General features: G+C 36.2%; 2 protein-coding genes across 13 annotated transcripts in view; one reads left to right on the plus strand and one right to left on the minus strand.

Moving 5' to 3' along the window:
* Window positions 1-20,552, minus strand: part of LOC129750615 (serine/arginine repetitive matrix protein 2) — an 80,888-nt gene that overhangs the window by 26,291 nt on the left and 34,045 nt on the right. The window contains exons 1-2 of one of the 12 annotated variants that reach the window (XM_055745600.1): window positions 8,862-10,311; window positions 8,539-8,787 (exon numbers count right to left, since the gene is read on the minus strand). The exons of 8 other annotated variants lie outside the window; for them this stretch is intronic. In XM_055745600.1, coding sequence (XP_055601575.1) covers window positions 8,690-8,787; window positions 8,862-9,591 — 828 coding nt within the window. In that variant the 5' untranslated portion in view covers window positions 9,592-10,311 and the 3' untranslated portion in view covers window positions 8,539-8,689. Of the gene's footprint in view, window positions 1-8,524; window positions 10,312-20,552 lie in introns of those variants that run through there. 3 more of the 12 variants (XM_055745599.1, XM_055745589.1, XM_055745588.1) reach the window with 3 other exon arrangements.
* On the plus strand, window positions 17,884-20,547 carry LOC129750627 (uncharacterized). The gene is made up of 2 exons (XM_055745623.1): window positions 17,884-19,494; window positions 19,652-20,547. The coding sequence occupies exons 1-2, from the start codon at window positions 19,365-19,367 to the stop codon at window positions 20,476-20,478; spliced, it is 957 nt and encodes a 318-aa protein (XP_055601598.1). The 5' UTR covers window positions 17,884-19,364; the 3' UTR covers window positions 20,479-20,547.

A 20,552-nucleotide genomic window follows, 5' to 3' on the forward strand; every position in this document is an offset into this window, starting at 1 on the left:
AAAACAGAAATTCAAAACGACTTTTATAATATCTGATATTGAAAAAGTACATCACTAAATCTTTGTCATTTTTATTTTCTCTCAATTTTTCAATTGTCAATCACCGTCTTCTTAGCGTTGGACGTTGAATCGCTAATTGACTTTCTGTGATTTTTTTTCCCATAATTAAAACTTGTCTTCAAAGCACAGATTTTGTTTTCAACAAACGGTAAGAACCTCGTTTTTTAAATTGAAGTTCTGTATTGGATCATTGCATTGAGATGTTAAGCAACGTTGTCGAAATCACAGAAAAATGTTCAATTTCACATACTTTTAAGTAACTATCTTCAAAACTATGTACATGCTTAATTCTAGAATTTTTATCCAGATTTTCATATTTTTTAATTTTATTTATATATCATTTGGATAGAATTTCTAAAGCTGTATTATGAGTGAAACAACTCAATTCATCGATTTTTGTTATAAGTTTTCTATCAAATTTCTGAAAAAAACATCACAGATAATCGTCAAATAACTTTTGGGTCGAATCACCGATTTCCAGATATCTATTGTTTTTATCAATAACTAATAATTTTTGCCGGTAACTTTAATGTCGGCTGATTCATGTTAATACATAATCTAAAATCGTTAACCCAGGCTTCGTTATTAAACTTTCGTTTTTTGTTCGTCAATATTCAGAAATAAATTATATTTCACAAGGTTTTGGTTTGAATTTTTTTTTTTCAGTATTTGAATGTTAACAGAACAAGCCTTTTTACCGAATTAGATAGAAAATTATCTGCTGAGCATATTTTTTGCTTGAAACGAAAATAATGACTTCACAAACGGACTTCGAAATTCCTTTGATCATGTGTAGCTTCCAATTTTAGCTGCTCTTCCTCACTTGAATGGATTTTGCTTTTCAAAGTGGTAGGAGTTAAATAATTAGGAAACATGTATCCTGAATTTAAAAAAAAATCCAATATCACGTTATGCCAATAAACAATATTGCATGTATGCCTTGAACAGAACATAATAAATTACACAGTGATTTCTTTTGGAACTTTGATCAGAGATGCCAGTTGTCCTGATTATTCAGGATTTGTAAAATGTTCTTTCAGATGTCCTAAATTGTTCTGATTTTCAAAAAAAATCTCATTTATGATCGAATTTATAATTAAGTTATGAGAACATCGATGAAATCTGCAATAAAATAGTTGAACCCATTTATTCGATGATAATCTTCGGTTCAGATGATATTTAAATGGTGTTTTTGATATGAACTGCAGTCCTGCCAAAAACATGCTCACTTTTGTTGCATATATTGAGGTAAACCTGTTTACCCGCTGCTTTTTAAACTCTAAATTAAGTTGTTTTGGTTCAAAACAGCACTTCAGTGGCAACCCTTAACTTTTAGTTCGACTGGGCAATCGCAAAACTAAGGCAGCTGAACTCAAATTTATCCTTTTTATTCGAGGGCTGTTTATTTTCAGGAAATTAAAGGATGGTTAACATTTTATGTAACCGGATGATGTTGTTTCGCTATATTGCATTGCAATTACAAAGCGGTGGAAAGTTTTGACACTCCCGGGATCACTTTTGGGTTAGCAATTTGATCTCCGTTTTGAACCATCGCAAGGAGGAAAAAGGAAACTTAACTTAAAGTTCATAGAATCGAACTATGTTTTGAATCTCGGTCAAATCTAATTTTGAGTTTAAAAAATGAGCGTGTATGCTTTGTTTATGTAATCTAGTGATATCCTGAAAAATAAATCAAATCCTGTTTTTTTACAATACCACCTGGCACCTCTGTTGGACAGTCGCAAAAAGTGTTGATCAGGGATGCCGTCCGAATAAATTTTCATCAATTTTTTCTTTAGTTTACGTACAATGATAAAAAAAAAATATTTGGGAAATCAGATTGAATTTCAATTTTTAATTAGACAGCACAAAAATCTTTGATGGGATTGATTCATTCAGCATAGTTCATTTGATATAAAACACAAACAATTGTAACCGAAGGAATGATATTTAAGTTAATTTAGCGTAAGTCAGAATCGCTCTTATTTAATTTTTTGATGCAATAATAGTGAAAAAAAATTAATTTAATAATGCAATCTCTTTACCATCCAATATTCGCAACAGCCTTTCAAGCTATTAGCAAAACTTAAGTCTGAAGTTTCTGAAATCTACATTCAAGGTATATTTTCATGATGGATAAATGGAACTTAACATGAAGTTTGTTGCGCTTGACCTTACATGAAAACTTCCTTACGTCCTTAAACGAAAATGTAGCATACATATTTGCCTCTTTAATGTACAATTGTTTTTTTTTCTTCGGGAACCATTTCGATGGTGAATTTTGAATAGGGCGAATGTGCCAAATGTAAACAAACTGAGTTATCAGCTGGGTCAAAAAGTACGTTTGGAGATCTACATTTTTATAGTACAAAGTTATCTGAATGATATTTGGTTTTCAGGAAATTGAGAAAACAAAATAATATTTCTGCTGGGAGCTTATGGAGCTGTCAAACTTTGATCGCGTTTATTTATCGTCTATCGACCATTTATCGTGTAAATAACAAACCTCATATTTTGATGATGATTAGCCGAATTGGATTGAAATTTCCAGAGTTTTTTTATTTTTTTTTTGAATTTTATAAATGTAGCGGCCCACCACACTCCCCCACACCAAGAGGCTCAATTGAGCCCCCTGGTAATGGACGCTACTGTTCTCAGCACGTCTGGCAGCAAAACAAAGAAATTTCAACGCGAACAAAATTTTAATCATGCTGAGAACACAAAAGTTTATTATTTACTGCGAGGAAATGTATGCTATAATTAAACAATATTACGATAAGGATCTCAATGGAAGAAAATTTCCTTTAAAGAGATCCATTTCTTTTTTTTAATAATGTTAACTAATCAAATATTATGCTACATTTACTTAAGTTTACTTATTAATAGTTAAAAATACGACAAAAGAAAACTACGATGCTACAAAAACAAACAAAATTTGATTTAAAAAAACTGGTTGTTGATCGACTTTTTTAACGATTCAATTTTTCTTTTAATAACTGTACTACTTTGACTTTAAACATGGAACGGTTGTTGATGGTCTTTATTTCAGTAGGTAAAGCGTTGTATATTGTAGGTCCTATAAAAGAAATTCTTTTTTGCCCTAAAGATGTCATGGATCGGCATCGTTGCAAGTAATTATTTTGACGGGTATTGTGGGTTCTTAATCCCGTAGTAAAATTAAGGTTTTGGTTATTGCTACTCGAGTGTATATTATCATGAACATATATAACGGTTTGCAAATTACAGAGTTCGGTTATTGGAAGAATGTTGTGCGTTCCCAGAGAGTATAGCTGTTGGGTAGGAAAAAGCAGGGGTAGTCTGAAGATGTTTTTCAAACATCTATTCTGTAGGGTCTGAAGTTTTTGAAGATGTGACAAGGAGGCTCTTCCCCATATCAAAATAAGATAGTTTAGATGAGACTGAATAAATGCATAGTAAAACTTTAAAAGAACATGTTGGGGTACTAAGTTTCTTAATTTCCACAAAACACCGCAAAGAGGAGAAATTTTTTTTACTAGGTTCTCTGTGTGACAACTCCAAGAAAGTGTTTCATCCAAGAAAATTCCTAGGTACTTGAAGTAGTGAACTCTCTCAATAACAATTCCATCCATAATTGGGTCATTATTTGACAGTATTTTTTTATGTGAAGAACGAAACAACATATATTTGGTTTTTGTATAGTTTAGAGAAAGCAAGTTGCATTTAAAATATTTTGATAGTAACTTCAAATCATTTTCAATTTGTTGAGTTATAACATTCGTTGATGCAGCTGAATAAAAAATAGCTGTATCATCAGCAACAACATCAGCTGTATCAGTTTAACAAAAGAAACACCATAGCAAAAGATAAAAACATATTTTGTTCCGAAATCGTCGAAAACCCCTTTTACAAAGCCAAACATTGTTTGTTACATTAAAATGCATCAGTGCATTTTTTTCAGAATTTTAAGTTTCCTACCAGTAAAAAACTTGCTTTTCATATTATTTTTGTACCTCTAACCAACACACACTTTTTAAATTTTAATATACTATGGATCACAATTGCCTTTTTCATTAACACAGGTTACATGGGCTATACTCTACTCTACTCTACCCTACTCTACTCTACTCTACTTTACTTTACTCAATTCTACTCTTTCCTATTCAATATTATCTACTTTGCTCTGCTATACTCTACTCCTTACTCTCTTCTCTACTTTTCCCTCTTCTTTACTTTACTCTTCTTTGCTCTACAATACGATCTACTTTAATTAAAACATTACTCTCTTCTCTAATGGCTATCCTCTGCTCTACTCTACTAATCTATTCTACTCTACTATTCTACTCTACTATTAAACTCTAGTCTTCAAAAAAAAGAGACTGAAGAAGGCCGGTGGTATTGGCAAAAAATGTTAACACATCATGCACACTTTGACATCAAGAAAGCATATTTTATAGATAAAAGCAATTATAAATGTTATTTCAAAAGAAGTTCAAATTCTTCGGGTTTTGGCGTTTTTGAATTTAAAATCAGCTGTTGAAATCTCAGGTGAAGAACTTAACCTGCCCAAGTAATACGTTACCAAGTGGCAGTGCGAATAAAATTGAATATCTAATCTACTTTACCCCACTCTCTGAGCTACTCTGCTCTTCTCTTCTCTATTCGAGTCTACTCTATTCTACTCTACTTTACTCTATTTTACTTTACTCTACTCTTCTCTACACTACTCTACTCTACTCTACTATAGTCTTCTCTACTCTTCTCTACCCTACCCTACTCTACTCTACTCTACTCTAACGTACTCTACTCTACTCCACTCAACTCTATTCAACTCAACTCAACTCTACTCTTCTCTACCCTACTCTACTCTACTCTACTTTACTCTACTCTACTCTACTCTACTCTACTCTACTATATTCTTCTCTACTCTTCTCTACCCTAATCTACTCTACTCTACTCTACTCTACTCTACTCTACTCTACTCTACTCTACTCTACTCTACTCTACTCTACTCTACTCTACTCTACTCTACTCTACACTAATCTACTCTACTCTGCTTTACTTTACTATACCGCATCTGAAAGCTGGACTAGTGGGTTAATAAATGCGGTAAGCTTCGGCAAACTTAGCATAGTTTCGGCTAATAGATTAATTCAGCACGTTAAAAGGACAGTCTCGGGAAAAGAAATGGTCTGAACTAATTGTGGATAAAAGTGTGTAAGAATGTTGGTTCGAAGTTCTTCGTCTTGAAATCTTTCTCGACCGCCACTTCACAGATTTAAGTGAAATTCTGCAAATGTTTACAATACACTGTGAACTTGTTTTACAAGGAATTCCAAAAATTTTAACCCATGCGATACAAAATTATATCCAAAAAAGTAATTTCTCTCCTGTCATATATACACACTAGACTGCCCCAATTGACCCAACTTTTGAAAAAGTTATACGCTGCAGGCTAAAATTGATCCTGGGCCTAGTACAAGATCTCATGCCAAATTTGGGCCAGATCGGACCACGGGAAGGGGTCGCTCAACGAGCCTGAAGTTTGTATGGGATTTTGGGACATTTTGTTCGAGAGGGACATGAAAACCCAGTATTTCGTCAATAACTTTTGTCTCCTTCGACCGATTTCTTTCAAAAACGGGTTTTCTTAAAGCCTAAACTATAACAAAAATTTTATTTGAAAGTTGCATTTCAATTAAAGTTAAGATAAAAAGTTATTAAGCTTCAAAAATTGGATAAATTTTTTAAGGGTTAATATTCATCACTGTTTCAATGAAGCGACTAAATGTCCGACCAGAAAACTCAATGTAAAATGCATGCCGTTTCGTTAAATAATGACCGATTTCAACCATTGTTGTTGCGCTCGATTGCAATTTTAGTTTAAACAAAGTACATGATTTTGTTTAGAGTGTTTTTTATTACAAAAAATAATGAGATTGACACGTGAAGTTATTTCCTAGTAGGTTTTAAACTAAAAAAAAATATTATATTTCAACTTCTTTTTTTTTGTTCATAGAGTAGAGGCTCGTTTTCACCACTGGTAATGATTCGGGGAGGTCGAACATATTGACGCCACATTAACAGTAATGAATAGGTACCACCGTAAAAAAAACCCATTTTTAAGCCTTATAACTTTTTTATCTTAACCCTTCGTTTCATGATTTTTTATTTTTCCTTAAAAATCATTTTAAACAGTTGAAAATGATGAGTACATCAAGAAAAAAAATTAAAATAAAATACGATTTTTCCATTTTTCCATACATTAATTGTTGCATATTTGTTACTTTATGAAACGAAGGGTTAACTCTTATCGAAATGCAGTCTTCGGATGAATCATTTTTCATAATTGAGGCTTTATGAAAAATCAATTTGAAAGAAATCGGCCGACGGGAACCAAAGTTATTGATGAAAACTGGTTTTTTTTATTGGCATCACAAATTGTTCAGTCATGTTCCAAAGCCCCTGTGGTTATGCAATAAATTTTAAATTCTCAAGCATTTTTCCGCACTTACTTCTTTCCGAACTATCAAGTGAATATCATCCAAACTCAAATATTTGAAAAACATTAAAAAATTGCAATCGAGCGCAACAACAATGGTTGAAATCGGTCATTATTTAACGAAACGGCATGCATTTCACATTGAGTGTTCTGGTCGGACATTTAGTAGCTTCATTGAAACAGTGATGAATATCACCCTTAAAAAAGTTGTCCAATTTTTGAAGCTTAATAACTTTTTTATCTTAACTTTAATTGAAATGCAACTTTCGGATAAAATTTTTGTTATAGTTTAGGCTTTTAGAAAACCCGTTTTCGAAAGAAATCGGTCGAAGGAGACAAAAGTTTTTGCCGAAATACTGGTTTTTCATGTTCCTTTCGAACAAAATGTCCCAAAATCCCATACAAACTTCAGGCTCGTTGAGCGACCCCTTCCCGTGGTCCGATCTGGCCCAAATTTGGCATGAGATCTTGTACTAGGCCCAGGATCAATTTTAGCCTGCAGCGTATAACATTTCACAGGTTTTAAATTTCCCATACAAATTTGGGGCAGTCTAATAGATATTTGCATTCTGAAATGTACCTAATGAATAATCGAACTTGAAAGCTTCGTGTAAACGATATTCGATTAATCCTTTGGTTATCCGAAAAATAACATGAAGTATTATTTTTTAAAACAATATTCCCTTTGACGATACACTATATCTACATATAAGGTAACCGATTTTTTTTTTCAAAACAGTGAACGAAAATCAAAATCATTTTTTTCTCAGTTTCTCGTTCTTCCGGGAGATCCAAGCATCTCCAGTAGTATTTACAATTCAAGATTCGAGATAAAAATAAATATCCTTTAACAATAATCGGTATACGTTCTGCTCCATTTTAATCTTCAATTGCTTCATCCAGAATGTAGCAAAATCGGACCGAAAACAGCACAAATTTTCCCCACCTTTTTTTCTGGATATGATAATGAAGTCATGTTTTATGTACACACAAAACTGATTCCATTGAAATGTTTTCCTCGCACCAAGCCCGAGGCCGAATTCACGCTTTCCTTAGAATCAAGAAGCGAAAGGAAAACAGGAGGATTTTTCCTGCCTTGTCCATTGAAAACCATAATAATGCAGTGCGGAGGCAAGGCAAGGTGACACACCTGGGCTCGGCGGCCTGGTGGCGTGGCGATTTACCAACCCAAAACACCAACCACACCGGGGACACCGGACGGTTGGTTTATCGACAAGTGGTGGGGTTCATTTTCAACAAACGCTTCCTCGGGATATAATTTCAACCGTCAATTTTGTGAAGGTCGTAATCGATTTTTGTAAAAAAAAACTATTGATGACATTAAAGATGATTTACTGATTTTCGTTTCTGTTTACTGTTTTTGTCATTTTCGGAAAATGACCTTTGGAAAATAATGTCGACACTAGTCCCTCCAATCTACCAACACTATACACACACGTTTTCGTCCACTTTGGCACGATTCAATGGGTCGTTGCTGTCAGCAAGCAAGGATACATGTTTTTTTTATAAAAAAAGGCCTTGGTGGTGCATTCATAATTACGCCAAGAGGTACCGGAACCGATTGCTGTCCTGAATGGTTTGTGTTGATGTTAACATTCTCAACCTATTTAGCTTAAAGTTTTGACAATGATAAATTAAAAAAATTTCGCCTTCCAAAAGACGTTAAAAAATGTTCGGTCTTTCGAGGAAAACCTTCAAATTTTTTTTTAAGCTGACTGTGCTAAAATTAGGTGGTTCTACCCTCGAGAAGTATCTCTTCACGTTTCCATCTGACTGAAGGATAGTTTTTCCACCAAGAATTTTCCTAGGCTTTAGGCTACTTGTAAACAACACACGTATAGATATAGTCAAACTGCATTGGATAAATTCTAAAGCATCGCGCAATTATGTGAATACGTGCTCGTTATGTTAATTAGAAGAAAGTTTACACAGAAGCCAGAGCGGCAAATCGACTATCCATACCTGACCACACTGTGCATTTCCTTCATGCAGAATGGCACCGTCGTCGACGGCGAGCAGGAGGAGGAGGAGGATGATGGGCCGGCGGCGGAAGAGCAGGTTGCTGCCGAAAACCGTAATTCCCGGGGTCCTCCCGGAAATCTAGGCAGTGGGAACCGTGCTGCTTGGTTATGATGCGGATGATGATGACGATGGAAGTTTTGGAAACGATGGCCTGAGGGTTGATGATTCCAGCTCCAGTGGCGATTCCAATTTGGTTGCTGCTGCTGCTGGTGTTGCAAGCGATGATTTTGGTTTGAGAAAGGACGATAGGATTTGATTTCCACAGGATTGAAATTACCGGGATTCACGGCTGTTTTCGAAAGGGGTAATTCCGGGACCGGTTCCGGCAAACAAGAAACACTTTCACGAACTTCCTGACTATTATTCTGGTTCTCGGAGGAGGACGACGACTTGTGATATGGGTGCTGTAAAAGGCTGTTCTGATTCTTTGGCGGTGCCTGTTCGTGAGGGCGTTGAAGTACTATATCGTCAACATGGTTGGTGTTTGCGGCACATGCGCACTGGCAGCAGCACGACGTAGGTTTTCCGGTTGGGCCGTGTAGAGGCGCTGCCATCAGCTGTCCAAAATGTCCCCCTCCTAATCCTTGCGGCAGAAACAAATGAGGGTGCCGAGCCTGAAGCTGCTGGAAGCGGCGTAGCTTTTTGATGAACTTTTTCTTGTTATTGTTCGTGAAAGTTTTTCGTTTCTTGGCCGTGTTTGGAATTTGATGTGATTTCTGAACCATCGATTTCATCTTTGGTCCCGTGGAAGACTCCGAGGATACTGGGCTAGCTCGAGGCTCCTCCATTTGAGGTACTTCAGGATTTGTCGAAGAATCCGGCGTGATGTCAGCACCTTTTTCCGGTACTTCGACAGAATTTTCCTCCAATTTTTTGGAGGGTTCCCCATTGGAGATATCCTCGTTATTCCGTACATCGTGCTCAAAAAATTTCTTATCCTTCTTGCTAGCCCGCTTCATCGCTGCCAACCTTCGGCGGAATTTATCAGCCGGTGTTAATTTTTTCATACTTTTAAACTCAAGTAAATCAAACTTCAACTATTGTGGAAGACTTCTTTTCTTGTTATCACCTAACTTAACACTAATGGAAGACGCTGGATTCAACCGAGCTTCTTTTAACCTTACATCTCTAGTTCCTTAACACTATAAAGCTGTTAAATGCACAGCTGGAAGACTTCGAGTTCGATTTACTAAGCAAAAATTTCACATTTTCCTACTACATTTTTTTCTCTAGTTCACATGACCACTCTTCTATACCAATCCAGATAGTTCATCTCCGGATCAATTGTTCGACAACAAACCATCACACACAGCACAGCATGAGTCGCATCGGATTAATTTTTAATTAAAATTCTCGCCTCAACAACCAAATAAACTCGGTAGGCACACTGAGGATGCTGTACCGAAGAAAAAAACCCCGCATTAGATGAAACGTCACCAGGAAGCCAACACAACATCATCTCGTTATCGATCGGGATGCACAGCTTCGAGGGGACTTTTCCTCACATTTCCACCATTCGGAAAACAGTTTTCCCAATCCAGGCACATCACTCGTAGATGATTTCAATTGTTTTTGCACTGCAACAATTTAACATAATCGGAAGACAAACAAATCGTGACTAGAGTGTTCTTGTGGAAAAAAGCCCCAAAAGAATGGCTGTTGGCCATCTTTAGGCAGTGGGGCTCCCGATGCTGCTACAATCAAGGGTTGGAATGCCAAAACTGACATCATTGGCAACCCAACAGCGAAAAAGTTCATCACTGAGCAGGATCAGAATCCGAAAGTGGGTGGTGTAGGTGGGCAGGTGAGGGTTGTTCTGGATAACATTTAGGCTTGACATTCGGAAACGTATTTTGGAGATGAGGATGTATGAAGAGAAAAAAAACTGAGCATAAACAATCAAGGCGGATCGAACTATTAAAATATTAATAAAAAATTAAATTTTACTATTATTTATAGTAAAATTAGGGTTGCTAGCCATTTGTCGTTTAGAAATTCCAAAGTTTTTCCCCGGTTTTTTTTCCGGTTAGAAATGATGATTTTCCTATTCACTTTACATGTTTTAAATATAAAATCATGATGAATTTATAGTAAAGGGCCGCAAATTTCTAAAAATTGTATCCCAAAACTTGTTAACTGGTTAGAAATCAAGACAAATACTTTGACGTCTTTTAACACGTGGTCTTTTCGTATCAATTGACAGGTTTTCATGATTTTCTAAAACGAATCTAAAGAAATTGGCATCTTTTCGTTGTTTTGCTCTACAATTTCAATAGTTATGCACAAAAACGTCCAGTTAAATTGATCTTGAAACTTTAATGTAGCATTTTCCAGCTATTGTGAAATTTTTTAGATTTTTTATAAAGTTCCAGAAAAAAAATTATGTTGTTTGTATAGAAATATGTAAAAAAATACATCGAATCATAATATCAAATGAGCTCGTCAACTTGAATGGAGATTTGTCTTAGAAAATTTAAAATCATTAGATTGCAGGAAAATAGTTAGTTATTTTCTGAATGCTGTTATATTTTTTGTACAAATTTGTACAAAGATATTATTTTGTATCGAAGTAAAGACCTTAGATTTCAACAGAAGCTTGTTTTCGATATAATTTTTACGTAAGACATACATATTAATATTCCAGCTTCCAGCGATCCAGCGAAGAGAAGCTGGTTAAATAAGAAACCTCTTAAACGAAAAAAAAAGTTCAGTCCTTTGGACTCTCACTTATCCAGGTTCGATTGTAGTTAGTCTTGTGTTTAGTTTTGTTTCATTATTAAATTTATAACATTTGAGTTATGCTTTTAAGTATAGCACACTTGCGAAGAGCGAAAAAAAATAGATATCTCATATAGTCCCGCAATTTGTTAAAAAAGCGATTCAAACTTCGTTTGTTTACTAATGAACGGAAATAAGCGTTTATGAGACAAATTTATATCAAGACTGTCAAAAACTATTCTTCCATTAAGAAACTCAAGCATGACAATTTTCCCGGCGAGGTGCCGAAATTCCCGGTTTTTTCCCGGATTCCCGGTGACGAGATGAAATTCCAAAGTTTTTCCCGGTATTCCCGGTTCGCTAGCAACCCTGTAAAATATTATTTACCATTAACTTGAAACATTTGAATATTTTCATGTTCATTTTCATGTTTTCTGGATAGGTCCTTATTTCTTTTCTTTTAAGCTGTTTTCCCAATTCGCTTTTTTGTTAATTCTAACTGTACTCTCAACTCTACTCTCGATTTTTTTTTTCTTTTTTTCCATGTTTTCCTCCAAACTGTCACCTGACTCATTTTGATCGCTATGCTAAGCTGTTCACCCAACACACTTGAAAAGTTCAAATAATTTTGAAGATGTCCTCCTGTTTTGCTCTTTTTTGCAATTCCAAGCTGTACTCTCATCCCACTCAAAATACTTAATTATTTTTGGTTTTTTTTTTGAAACTTTGTCTCCGACCCGCCTTTTATTTCGAAATAGCAACCTGCACTCTCAATCCAGCAGTTTCAATCGACTCACTGTATTCCCAACCTGTCTTCCCGACTCGCTCTTAATCAAATTTTAAAGATGTCCTCTCAACCCACTGGATACGCTCTCCAATATTTGCAGCTGTCGTTTCAACTCGCTGTTTTCCCATATTTCCAAGTTGTTTTCCCGACTTGCTTGTTTTGCAATTTCAAGCTGTACACTCAAAATCTTAAAACATTTTCAGCTGTCCTCACGACTCGCTATATTTTCCATAAATTTTACTTTTTGCTGTGCTTCTCCTTCTTGCTGTTCAACTATAGCAATTGCACATTGCAATTCCAGGCAAGTTTAACCCAACCGATTTCTTAACAAAAATGTAAGGTACCGTAAAACGGGGTAACATTGATCACCGGAAAAGCTTTTATCAACATGAAATTTTTCCAAATAATCAGTTTCAAATGGTGAAAAATTGGATTGGTTTTCAAAAATTTCAAACGTTAGTAAAAATATTATTTCAAATCTTGAAAAACCTTTTTTTTCGAAGGCTCGCAAACAAACACCCTTCCTGATGAAATCAAAGCGTTTAGAAGCACCAGGTTGATTTTTTTGGCAGTTCAACTTTTTTCCTTAGTAAATGTATAGTTTTGGTATAGTTTTTGTTGTTTAAATACAAGTAACAAGGTAATTTTTTTAATATTTAAAAAATAGGGACGTTTTCCAAGGATAAGCCAGCCTAGCAAAAAAGGCTAGAAACCCTATCAAACGGTAAGGTTTGAAGGAAAAAATTAAAGGGAAGTAGTTCGAGGGCCTAGAGAATTGAAGGATGACATTTTTTTTTGTAGTTAAAATTTTATAAGTAATGTTAAAAAATTAAGCTCCTTAATTTTTGCAGTATCATTGTTCATTTTTCGATTTTAATTGATATTCGGCCTTAACACACGAACTGTCTTAGTTTAAAAATTACTAGCATTTGTAAATATTATAAAGGTGTATTGTATCCTTTATTATCAAGAAAACTCGTTAAAACCGTCAAAATAGAGACTGATCAATGTTACCCCAAAGCATCAAATTCAAAACAAAGACGAAATCGATTTTTAAATCAAATTTAAAGTAGTCCAATAAATTTCCGCAATCATGTTATATGTTCATAGAAGTTCAGTTATGGTTTTAAAAATAAAAAAATAAAAAAAACATGCCAGATTCCCCTTAACAGAAAACAAAATCGAGAAATATTGAAAAAAAGTGATCAATCTTACCCCGTTTTATGATGACTTTGAGCTTCTTGTTCTGAATGCACCCCGAAAATGAAAATTAAATCGAATACCTAACCTAAACGTTATTATTGTCTCTGATGCTGTTTATGTTAGTTTCTTCTTATGGTGTAAATTTTTTTTAATGTTATCTTTTTCTGAAATTTGCTCTATTATGCTTATTTTGAATTCATTTTTATTTATTTTCCGATTTTTATCTGAACTTCGTCTCGTTTCTTTTTTGTTTTCCTCTGATATTGGATTTGATTGTTTTCATCTTTGTCTTGTTTAGCTTTTTTCAGTTTTGATTTATCACGTCTTTTTTTTTGTCTTTATTTTAAGAGACTTTTAGCCTTTGGCTGGTTCGTCTCTGAACATCACGTCTTTTGTTCGCCTTGTTTTTTTTTGTTTTTGATCGATAAAAGTCTTTCCTCTCTGTCACTTTGTCTCTTTTTTTTGTCAAATTATGTTTTGCTATTTTGTTTTTCTAAATATGCTTCATTTTTGTATTTTGTATACTTTTTTCCTTTGGCCAAAAAAAAATCTAAAAAACAACAAAAAATACGGCAAATAAAACAATGTTTTCTCACATTTTATCCGCTTTCCCCCTATTCTGTCTTATTTTGGTCCAATTTTCGCATAATTTTCCCCATTTTCTTCTTGTTTTCCTCTAACTTTGATGTCTGATTTCCTCATTTGCTTTCATGGTCTTACTATTGTTTCTTATATGGCTTTTATTTTATTTTTTTTGTTGATTGTTAGGTCAGGCAAATAGAAATTCGCTGCAGCATTTTTTTTTACTTTTCGGCAGAAAAATGAGCACTTTTTTTAAAAGATTTGTAATCGTCTTATATATAAAAATGGAGGCGTTTTCTTTGTAACACCATCATGTGTGAATGGTCGGTCGTAATGGAGTGAAATTTGGTATCCGAGGGTTTTTCGGGTCAGGGATGGTTTGTATAATAGTTTCAAGAATCTCACTTTTTTATGGAAGGGGGGCCACCATAACAAAAATGATCTCTTTTCCACATCTTATGCATAAAAATGCAGCCGTTTTCTTTGTAACACCATCACGTATGAATGGTCGGTCGTAATGAAGTGAAATTTGGTATCCGAGGGTTTTTCAAGTCAGAAATGGTTTGTATAATTGTTTCAAGAATCTCACTTTTCAATGAAAGGGGATCCCCATACAAAATTATCTCTTTTCCACATCCTTTATATAAAAATGGAGTCGTTTTCTTTGTAACACCATCACGTATGAATGGTCGGTCGGAATTAAGTAAAATTTGGTATCCGAGGATTTTTTGGGTCAAAGATGGTTTGTATAATATTTTCAAAAATCTCACTTTTTATTGAAGGGGGGTCCCCATACAAATTTTTTTTTCCATATCTTATGTATAAAAATGGAGCCGTTTTCTTTGTAACAACATCACGTATGAATGGTCGGTCGTAATGAAGTGAAATTTGGTATCCGAGGGTTTTTTGAGTCAGAGATGGTTTGTATAATAGTTTCAAGAAGCTTATGAAAGGGGGGTCTCCATACAAAATTATCTCTTCACATCTTCTTATGTATAGAAATGGAGGCGTTTTCTTTGTAACAACATTACGCATGAATGGTCGGTCGGAATGAAGTGAAATTTGGTATCCGAGGGTTTTTTTTGTCAGAGATTGTTTGTATAATAGTTTAAAGAGTCTCACTTTTTATGGAAGGGGGGTCCCAATACAAATTCAACTTTTTTTGTTACGATTTCCATAAGAATCAATTCGCGAGCACGATGAAGTTAAGGACGTGTAGATGAAACCAAACATTTATTACGATTCCATTAGAAGGTAAAACGAAGTTTACCGGGTCATCTAGTTTATGATAAAAATTCGTGCCAGAACAGAAAAAATCAACAGAGCTATTGTATCATAGATGAGGCACGCAGAATGATCATTCTAATGGAAAAAAATTGATACCTGCTCACTGGTCGGTGATTTAATCAGATCAATTTGACATTTCTAGCGTAACATTTCATAAGGGCGAAACTAGCAGTTAGCTCGAAACGAGAAAAACGCGTTTAAAATTTAGGAACCTCTAATCTAATCCTATTTAATAAATCAACCACTTTTTGTCAACAAAATAAAAAAATGTGCATTGAATTCACTTATTGTTAGTTGGTTATCAAGAACTTTAACTTTTTTCTCTAAATTTAAGAGATTTTCGAGTTTCGACCTTTTTGTTTTCGATTCCAGTAACGCCTGCAAGTTTCGCCCAATTGATCGGGCGTTTTTGTTTTGTTTTGGTTTTGAAGTTTGGCCCTTTGGTCCTACAAGCAAAAACTAATTAGGCCGTTTTGTCACACACGGTCAACTCAATTACGCCTATTGGCCCAACACGAATAGAAAATTAACCCCATTTTGAATAGGCGTAACTTCAAGTTCTAACAAAAATGCATCAACAGGAAGTTTCGCCCAATTGAATTTTATCAATTTTTTGAAAGTTTTAAATGATTTTAAGATGAAACCGCGTTTATTAGGTAGAGTGCAACCGCGTACATCCTGAATGACCGTTTTTGAAATGCTTTCCACCTCTGGGTTGAATTAATATGTTTTTCCAGTTTATTTCCAATTATTGTCTAAATTTCGCCATACTTATCCAACTTTTGTCTTGTTTCCATCTTGTCAGTGCTAGTTTCAAGTGATGGTGCATAGTCTCAAACAGGGTTGTGTGAATTGATTAAACCGATACCTAACGGGTGTTAAATAAAAAATGAGAATGTTTTCAATACCTTTCAGTAACTCAAATAAAAAGCGTAAATTTTTTTTTCTCCAAGAAAATTGCTCTTTGGGCTCCCTAGAAACAGTAGGCGTGTTTGGTTTTGCTAGTTTGAATTTAGTCGAAGCAAAGATGGCGTCACAGCACGTGCTCCGCGAACGCATTGTACGGTTCTACGAAACGCATTTCCAGCAAGGAAAAAAGTTCAAGGTGGCACATTTTAAGGACGAAAATGTACCTGTCAGTACGGTATATCGTATCCTGGGTTCCCTGAACGTAGAGCGGAAGGTCGGAAGTGGTCGTCCGGTTACGATAATGACGAAGCAGAGGAAGACATCGTTAAAGAAGCTGTTTGACAACAAGGACGCAACCAGCCTGCGTGACGCCGGTCGGAAATATGGCTGCTCTCACGTATTGATCCATCGTACCCTCAAAATGGAAGGAATCGTCTGCAGGAAGAAGACGAGGTCGCCGGAGTACACGGAGGAGCAGATTGAGACGGTTAAATCACAGTATCGGTGGATGACCAAAAAATATCGCGGGACGTCATTCGTTCTGGCTGGCTGGCGTACCTTGAGGAGAAAAAGATACCGTTCGTGCCGAAAGATCGTAACCCAACAAACTTGCCCCAGTGCCGCCCAATAGAGGATTTCTTTGGCTCACTCAGTGCCCTAGTGTTTAAAAACAATTGGAGGGCCAAGGACACGAAGCAACTGACTACAAGAATCCGGAATTGTATCCGGAAAATGGACGTAAGTGCCGTACAACGTTCTTGTGAGAGCATCGCGACAAAGTTGCGTGGAACATCATACCACCGCCCTTACTCAAACATTCACTGACATTTTTTTGAAGAAAATACATTTTGTTATTAATAAAAAATACACCCAGTATCGAGATGGGAGTCGAACCCATCACATCAGTGGATAAGTGATTACCGTCTTACCACGCTAACCACTCGACCACCGAGTCGTACATTTAATAAAATCCAACCTAATTGGCTGAAACTTGGAAAAGTAGATAAAAACGTTCAAAAATGCATTTTAAATTTTTTTTGCCGAAGGCTGAAAACCAGTCACTGTAGGGGCACAATGAGATCCCCCTGGGACAGTAAAAGCACCATTTTTCGGGGCAAGGTGAGCGTTTTCTGCCGGAGAATCTAGCAGCGAACTCGACTCGATGAATTCAACTGAATAATAGAGCTACAGCTTGCCTTGTTTCATCTGACGATTTGGCCTATTGGTAAGGTGTCGGAGAGTATGAGTGCTTATTATGCCCTGGGTGATCGTTATGCACTTATCTCTCCTAAACAATTAAAACAAGTTCATCTTAATTAAACGAGATTTAAAAAAAATCCAAGTTGTATGCTAAATTACTTTTTGAAATGGTTATTGACGAAAAAACAAGATTTATTAAAAATTCTCGTTTAAAAAATCAATTCTCATTTTCGCTTGATAATTAAAATCAAACGTGAACTTTCAAAATTTTGTAACGTCACACATTGAGCCAGAAACTACACTTCTGTAGTCAAAATTGACTGCAGGCCAAAGTGTCTCGGCTTTATTTGCGCTATCTGTTGATAGTTTTGTTTTTCTTCGCAAGGTGGAGCCAAAATCCAACTTTTTATAGAAGCAAGATATAAGCATGGTTTGTTCTACAAATTTGGCTATCAATCCATAGTTACTCTCTATAAGAGTTTCCATTTTAAACCAAGGGTGATGCTCACCTAGCCCTACACAGGAACATATTTTTAGTTTGTGATACACCAGTTTAAATTGTTTTTTTAAACTATATTATCTGCTTTCTAACTTTTCAGACAGGTAGAAAATGGACTACTTATTCATGTCGTTTTTCTCCTTCCAAAAATACAAATGCATAATACCTACAAGAAATATTTAAAAAATAATTGTTGCAGGCAAACGCCCTCGATTGAATTTACGCCGGAATACCTCTCATTTGGATACATATCACGCCGCCTACTACTTATAAGATACACTATTTTTATCATCGAATTTAGCAATTTAACTGAATGAACTTAAACAGCGATGATAGTTTTATGACGAATGCCATCGAAAATTATCATGTACCTACAGGAGAAATCAACGCAACGTTAAAATCACCAAGTGCATGGTAATTCGAAGGACAATGCAAACGGCTTGACTAAAAAACACGGGTGCGTACAGGTTGATCATTTTACCCTCTCTGGAACATAGTAATTTGTACCATGTGATGGATGCTAAGAGACAGGTAAATGCATGCACGGTTATGTCAATAGATAATGAATGTAGCAGACGACTTCTAGCGTTTTTGTGATGTTGTTCCGAAGTAAAATGTTCCCATGAAGAGGTGATGAAAATGACACACTGGTATGAATGAGACATTACGACAACAACGTCTTCAACTTCGTCTCAAGTACCCATGGTGAGCCATCCATACAGAAGATTTTTTACGGAGCAACATTGTAGGTATACATTCATTTGCGCTCATTCGTATTTTGCCGGCTTACAGGCAGAAAAAAATATAAACAACCCGGTTCAATAACATGTGTAGAGTACAGGCGTAGCAAAACAGAATCTATGCTGCCTCATATTTGAGTCTGGCCCAACCGAAACATTCAATCGTTCACAACGGACTGAACAACACGTTTTGTTTGGAACCAAAATTCTCCATCGACGTCGTCGTTCGTAGTAGAGCAGAGCAGTAGAGCAACGATTCTCCTCTCCCATTTTACGGAACGACCTCGCTAACGTTTCGATTCGACTCGACTCGACGATACCGACATGGTAAAAAGGAACCCTCGTTGTACGGTAGATAGAAAACTGTCTCGGCAAATCCGAGAGTCATAAAATGCGCTTAAGAAAAGTTTGTTTTGATAAAATCTATGTTCTGCTTCTGAGCTGACTGACTGAGATGGCCATGGAAAATCTCATCCCGTTTCCCCCTAGAAAGAACGAATGGAACGGAAAATGAAACCTTTTTACTTGGATTGCTTGCTACCTACTACATATTGAACGGTAGTAAAGCAAGTGAGCAAAAATTGAGAGAATATACAGATGAGGTTGAGTTTTACCATCAATATGGGTGTACATATACACTCCACCCCAAGAAAAGGAATATAATTAATGCCATGTCTCTCACAGTCATTTTGATACGAAATGCTGGGTTCAATCTGAACTGGCTGCGATTCGAGCAGCCATTTTCAATTGAACTTTTGAGAGGACCGGAATCAAATTTTCGGTTGGAGGGAAAATTTCGATTTTTCAAAACTAATTTTAAGTAATCTATATTGAATTTGAACATCTACTGCCACGATGAGTGATAACGATCCGCTTGAGGAGGATTTCGAAATCGAGCCGATGGAGGAATTCGAAGCGCTGGAGCTGGAGAAAAAAGTCATCAACGAGTGGGGATTGCAGCGAAGTTCGCTGAACAGAATGATTTGTGAGTATAATATAATGGTTTTTTCTGATGCAGATTCGCTTCAAACATACAACTTTCTACCTACTGCGCATGTTCGCATGTTTGGGTAATAGGAATAAAATTTTGACCGTTTTTATTTGTATGTGCATTATCATAACGTTGTTATGTCGTGTTTCAGATTGCGGAATTACGATACGATGCCTGGAGGTCATACAAGATGAAGAGATTAATGAGTTGTTCAAGAGCCCCCGGATGCTGGGGCAGAAAGTCATGTTCAAACATAAGATTAAAGAGTATCAATCAAACGAATTACTTTCAACGGAAATCAATCCCCGGAAAAGGCGTCGAATGTCTGGAGATGAAATTTACCCGAAAAATTTCAAGCCAGACGAGCATGATGAATCGAATGAATTGTTCACTCAGATGGATGTTTCTGCTAACCTCAAGTTGGAAATGGACCCGCTGGATGATTACAGCGCCCTCCAGATATCGGAACCACAAGCACTTGTCATGCCAAGTCTCAGACCGTCGATGGAAAATGGGATACCCGTTAAGCCAACTACAGCAGCCATCGAAGCTGGAAAGATTCCGATCCGACCGTCAGCTGAAGGTCTTCGCAAGCTACTTCAATCCAGTCGTCAAGGTCAATGGGTTTTAACGTACTACAACATGTACCAAAGCATGAATCGAAAAACTCAAGCCGTGCTCACCCATTGCATCGTGGAGCAATTCCTGGTCTACAACATCATGTTTTCGCACCGCTTGATGCGCCACTATGCACAAACCATAGTGCAGCTGTTTCCCACCGAACTGACCGATGTGTACTACAAGCCGGCTCAGAATCTGGGCTGGAAGCGAACCTGTGCTTCCGGTAAGCTGATGGATCGCTGGGCTAATCAGCGGATGCGGCACAAGGAACGATACCCGCAGCAGCGGCCGCGCATCGTAGACGACATCTACGATCAGCGGTCCTTTGCCGAAATGTCGCTGGTGATGCGTACATAGAGTACGCGGAAACCTTTTACTCTCTGTAATCTTGGCATAATACAAACTAGTCAAAGTACTTTAAACTAACGCAG

The sequence above is a fragment of the Uranotaenia lowii genome, chromosome 3 (assembly GCF_029784155.1).
Source record: "Uranotaenia lowii strain MFRU-FL chromosome 3, ASM2978415v1, whole genome shotgun sequence".
Taxonomy (NCBI): Eukaryota; Metazoa; Arthropoda; class Insecta; order Diptera; family Culicidae; genus Uranotaenia; species Uranotaenia lowii.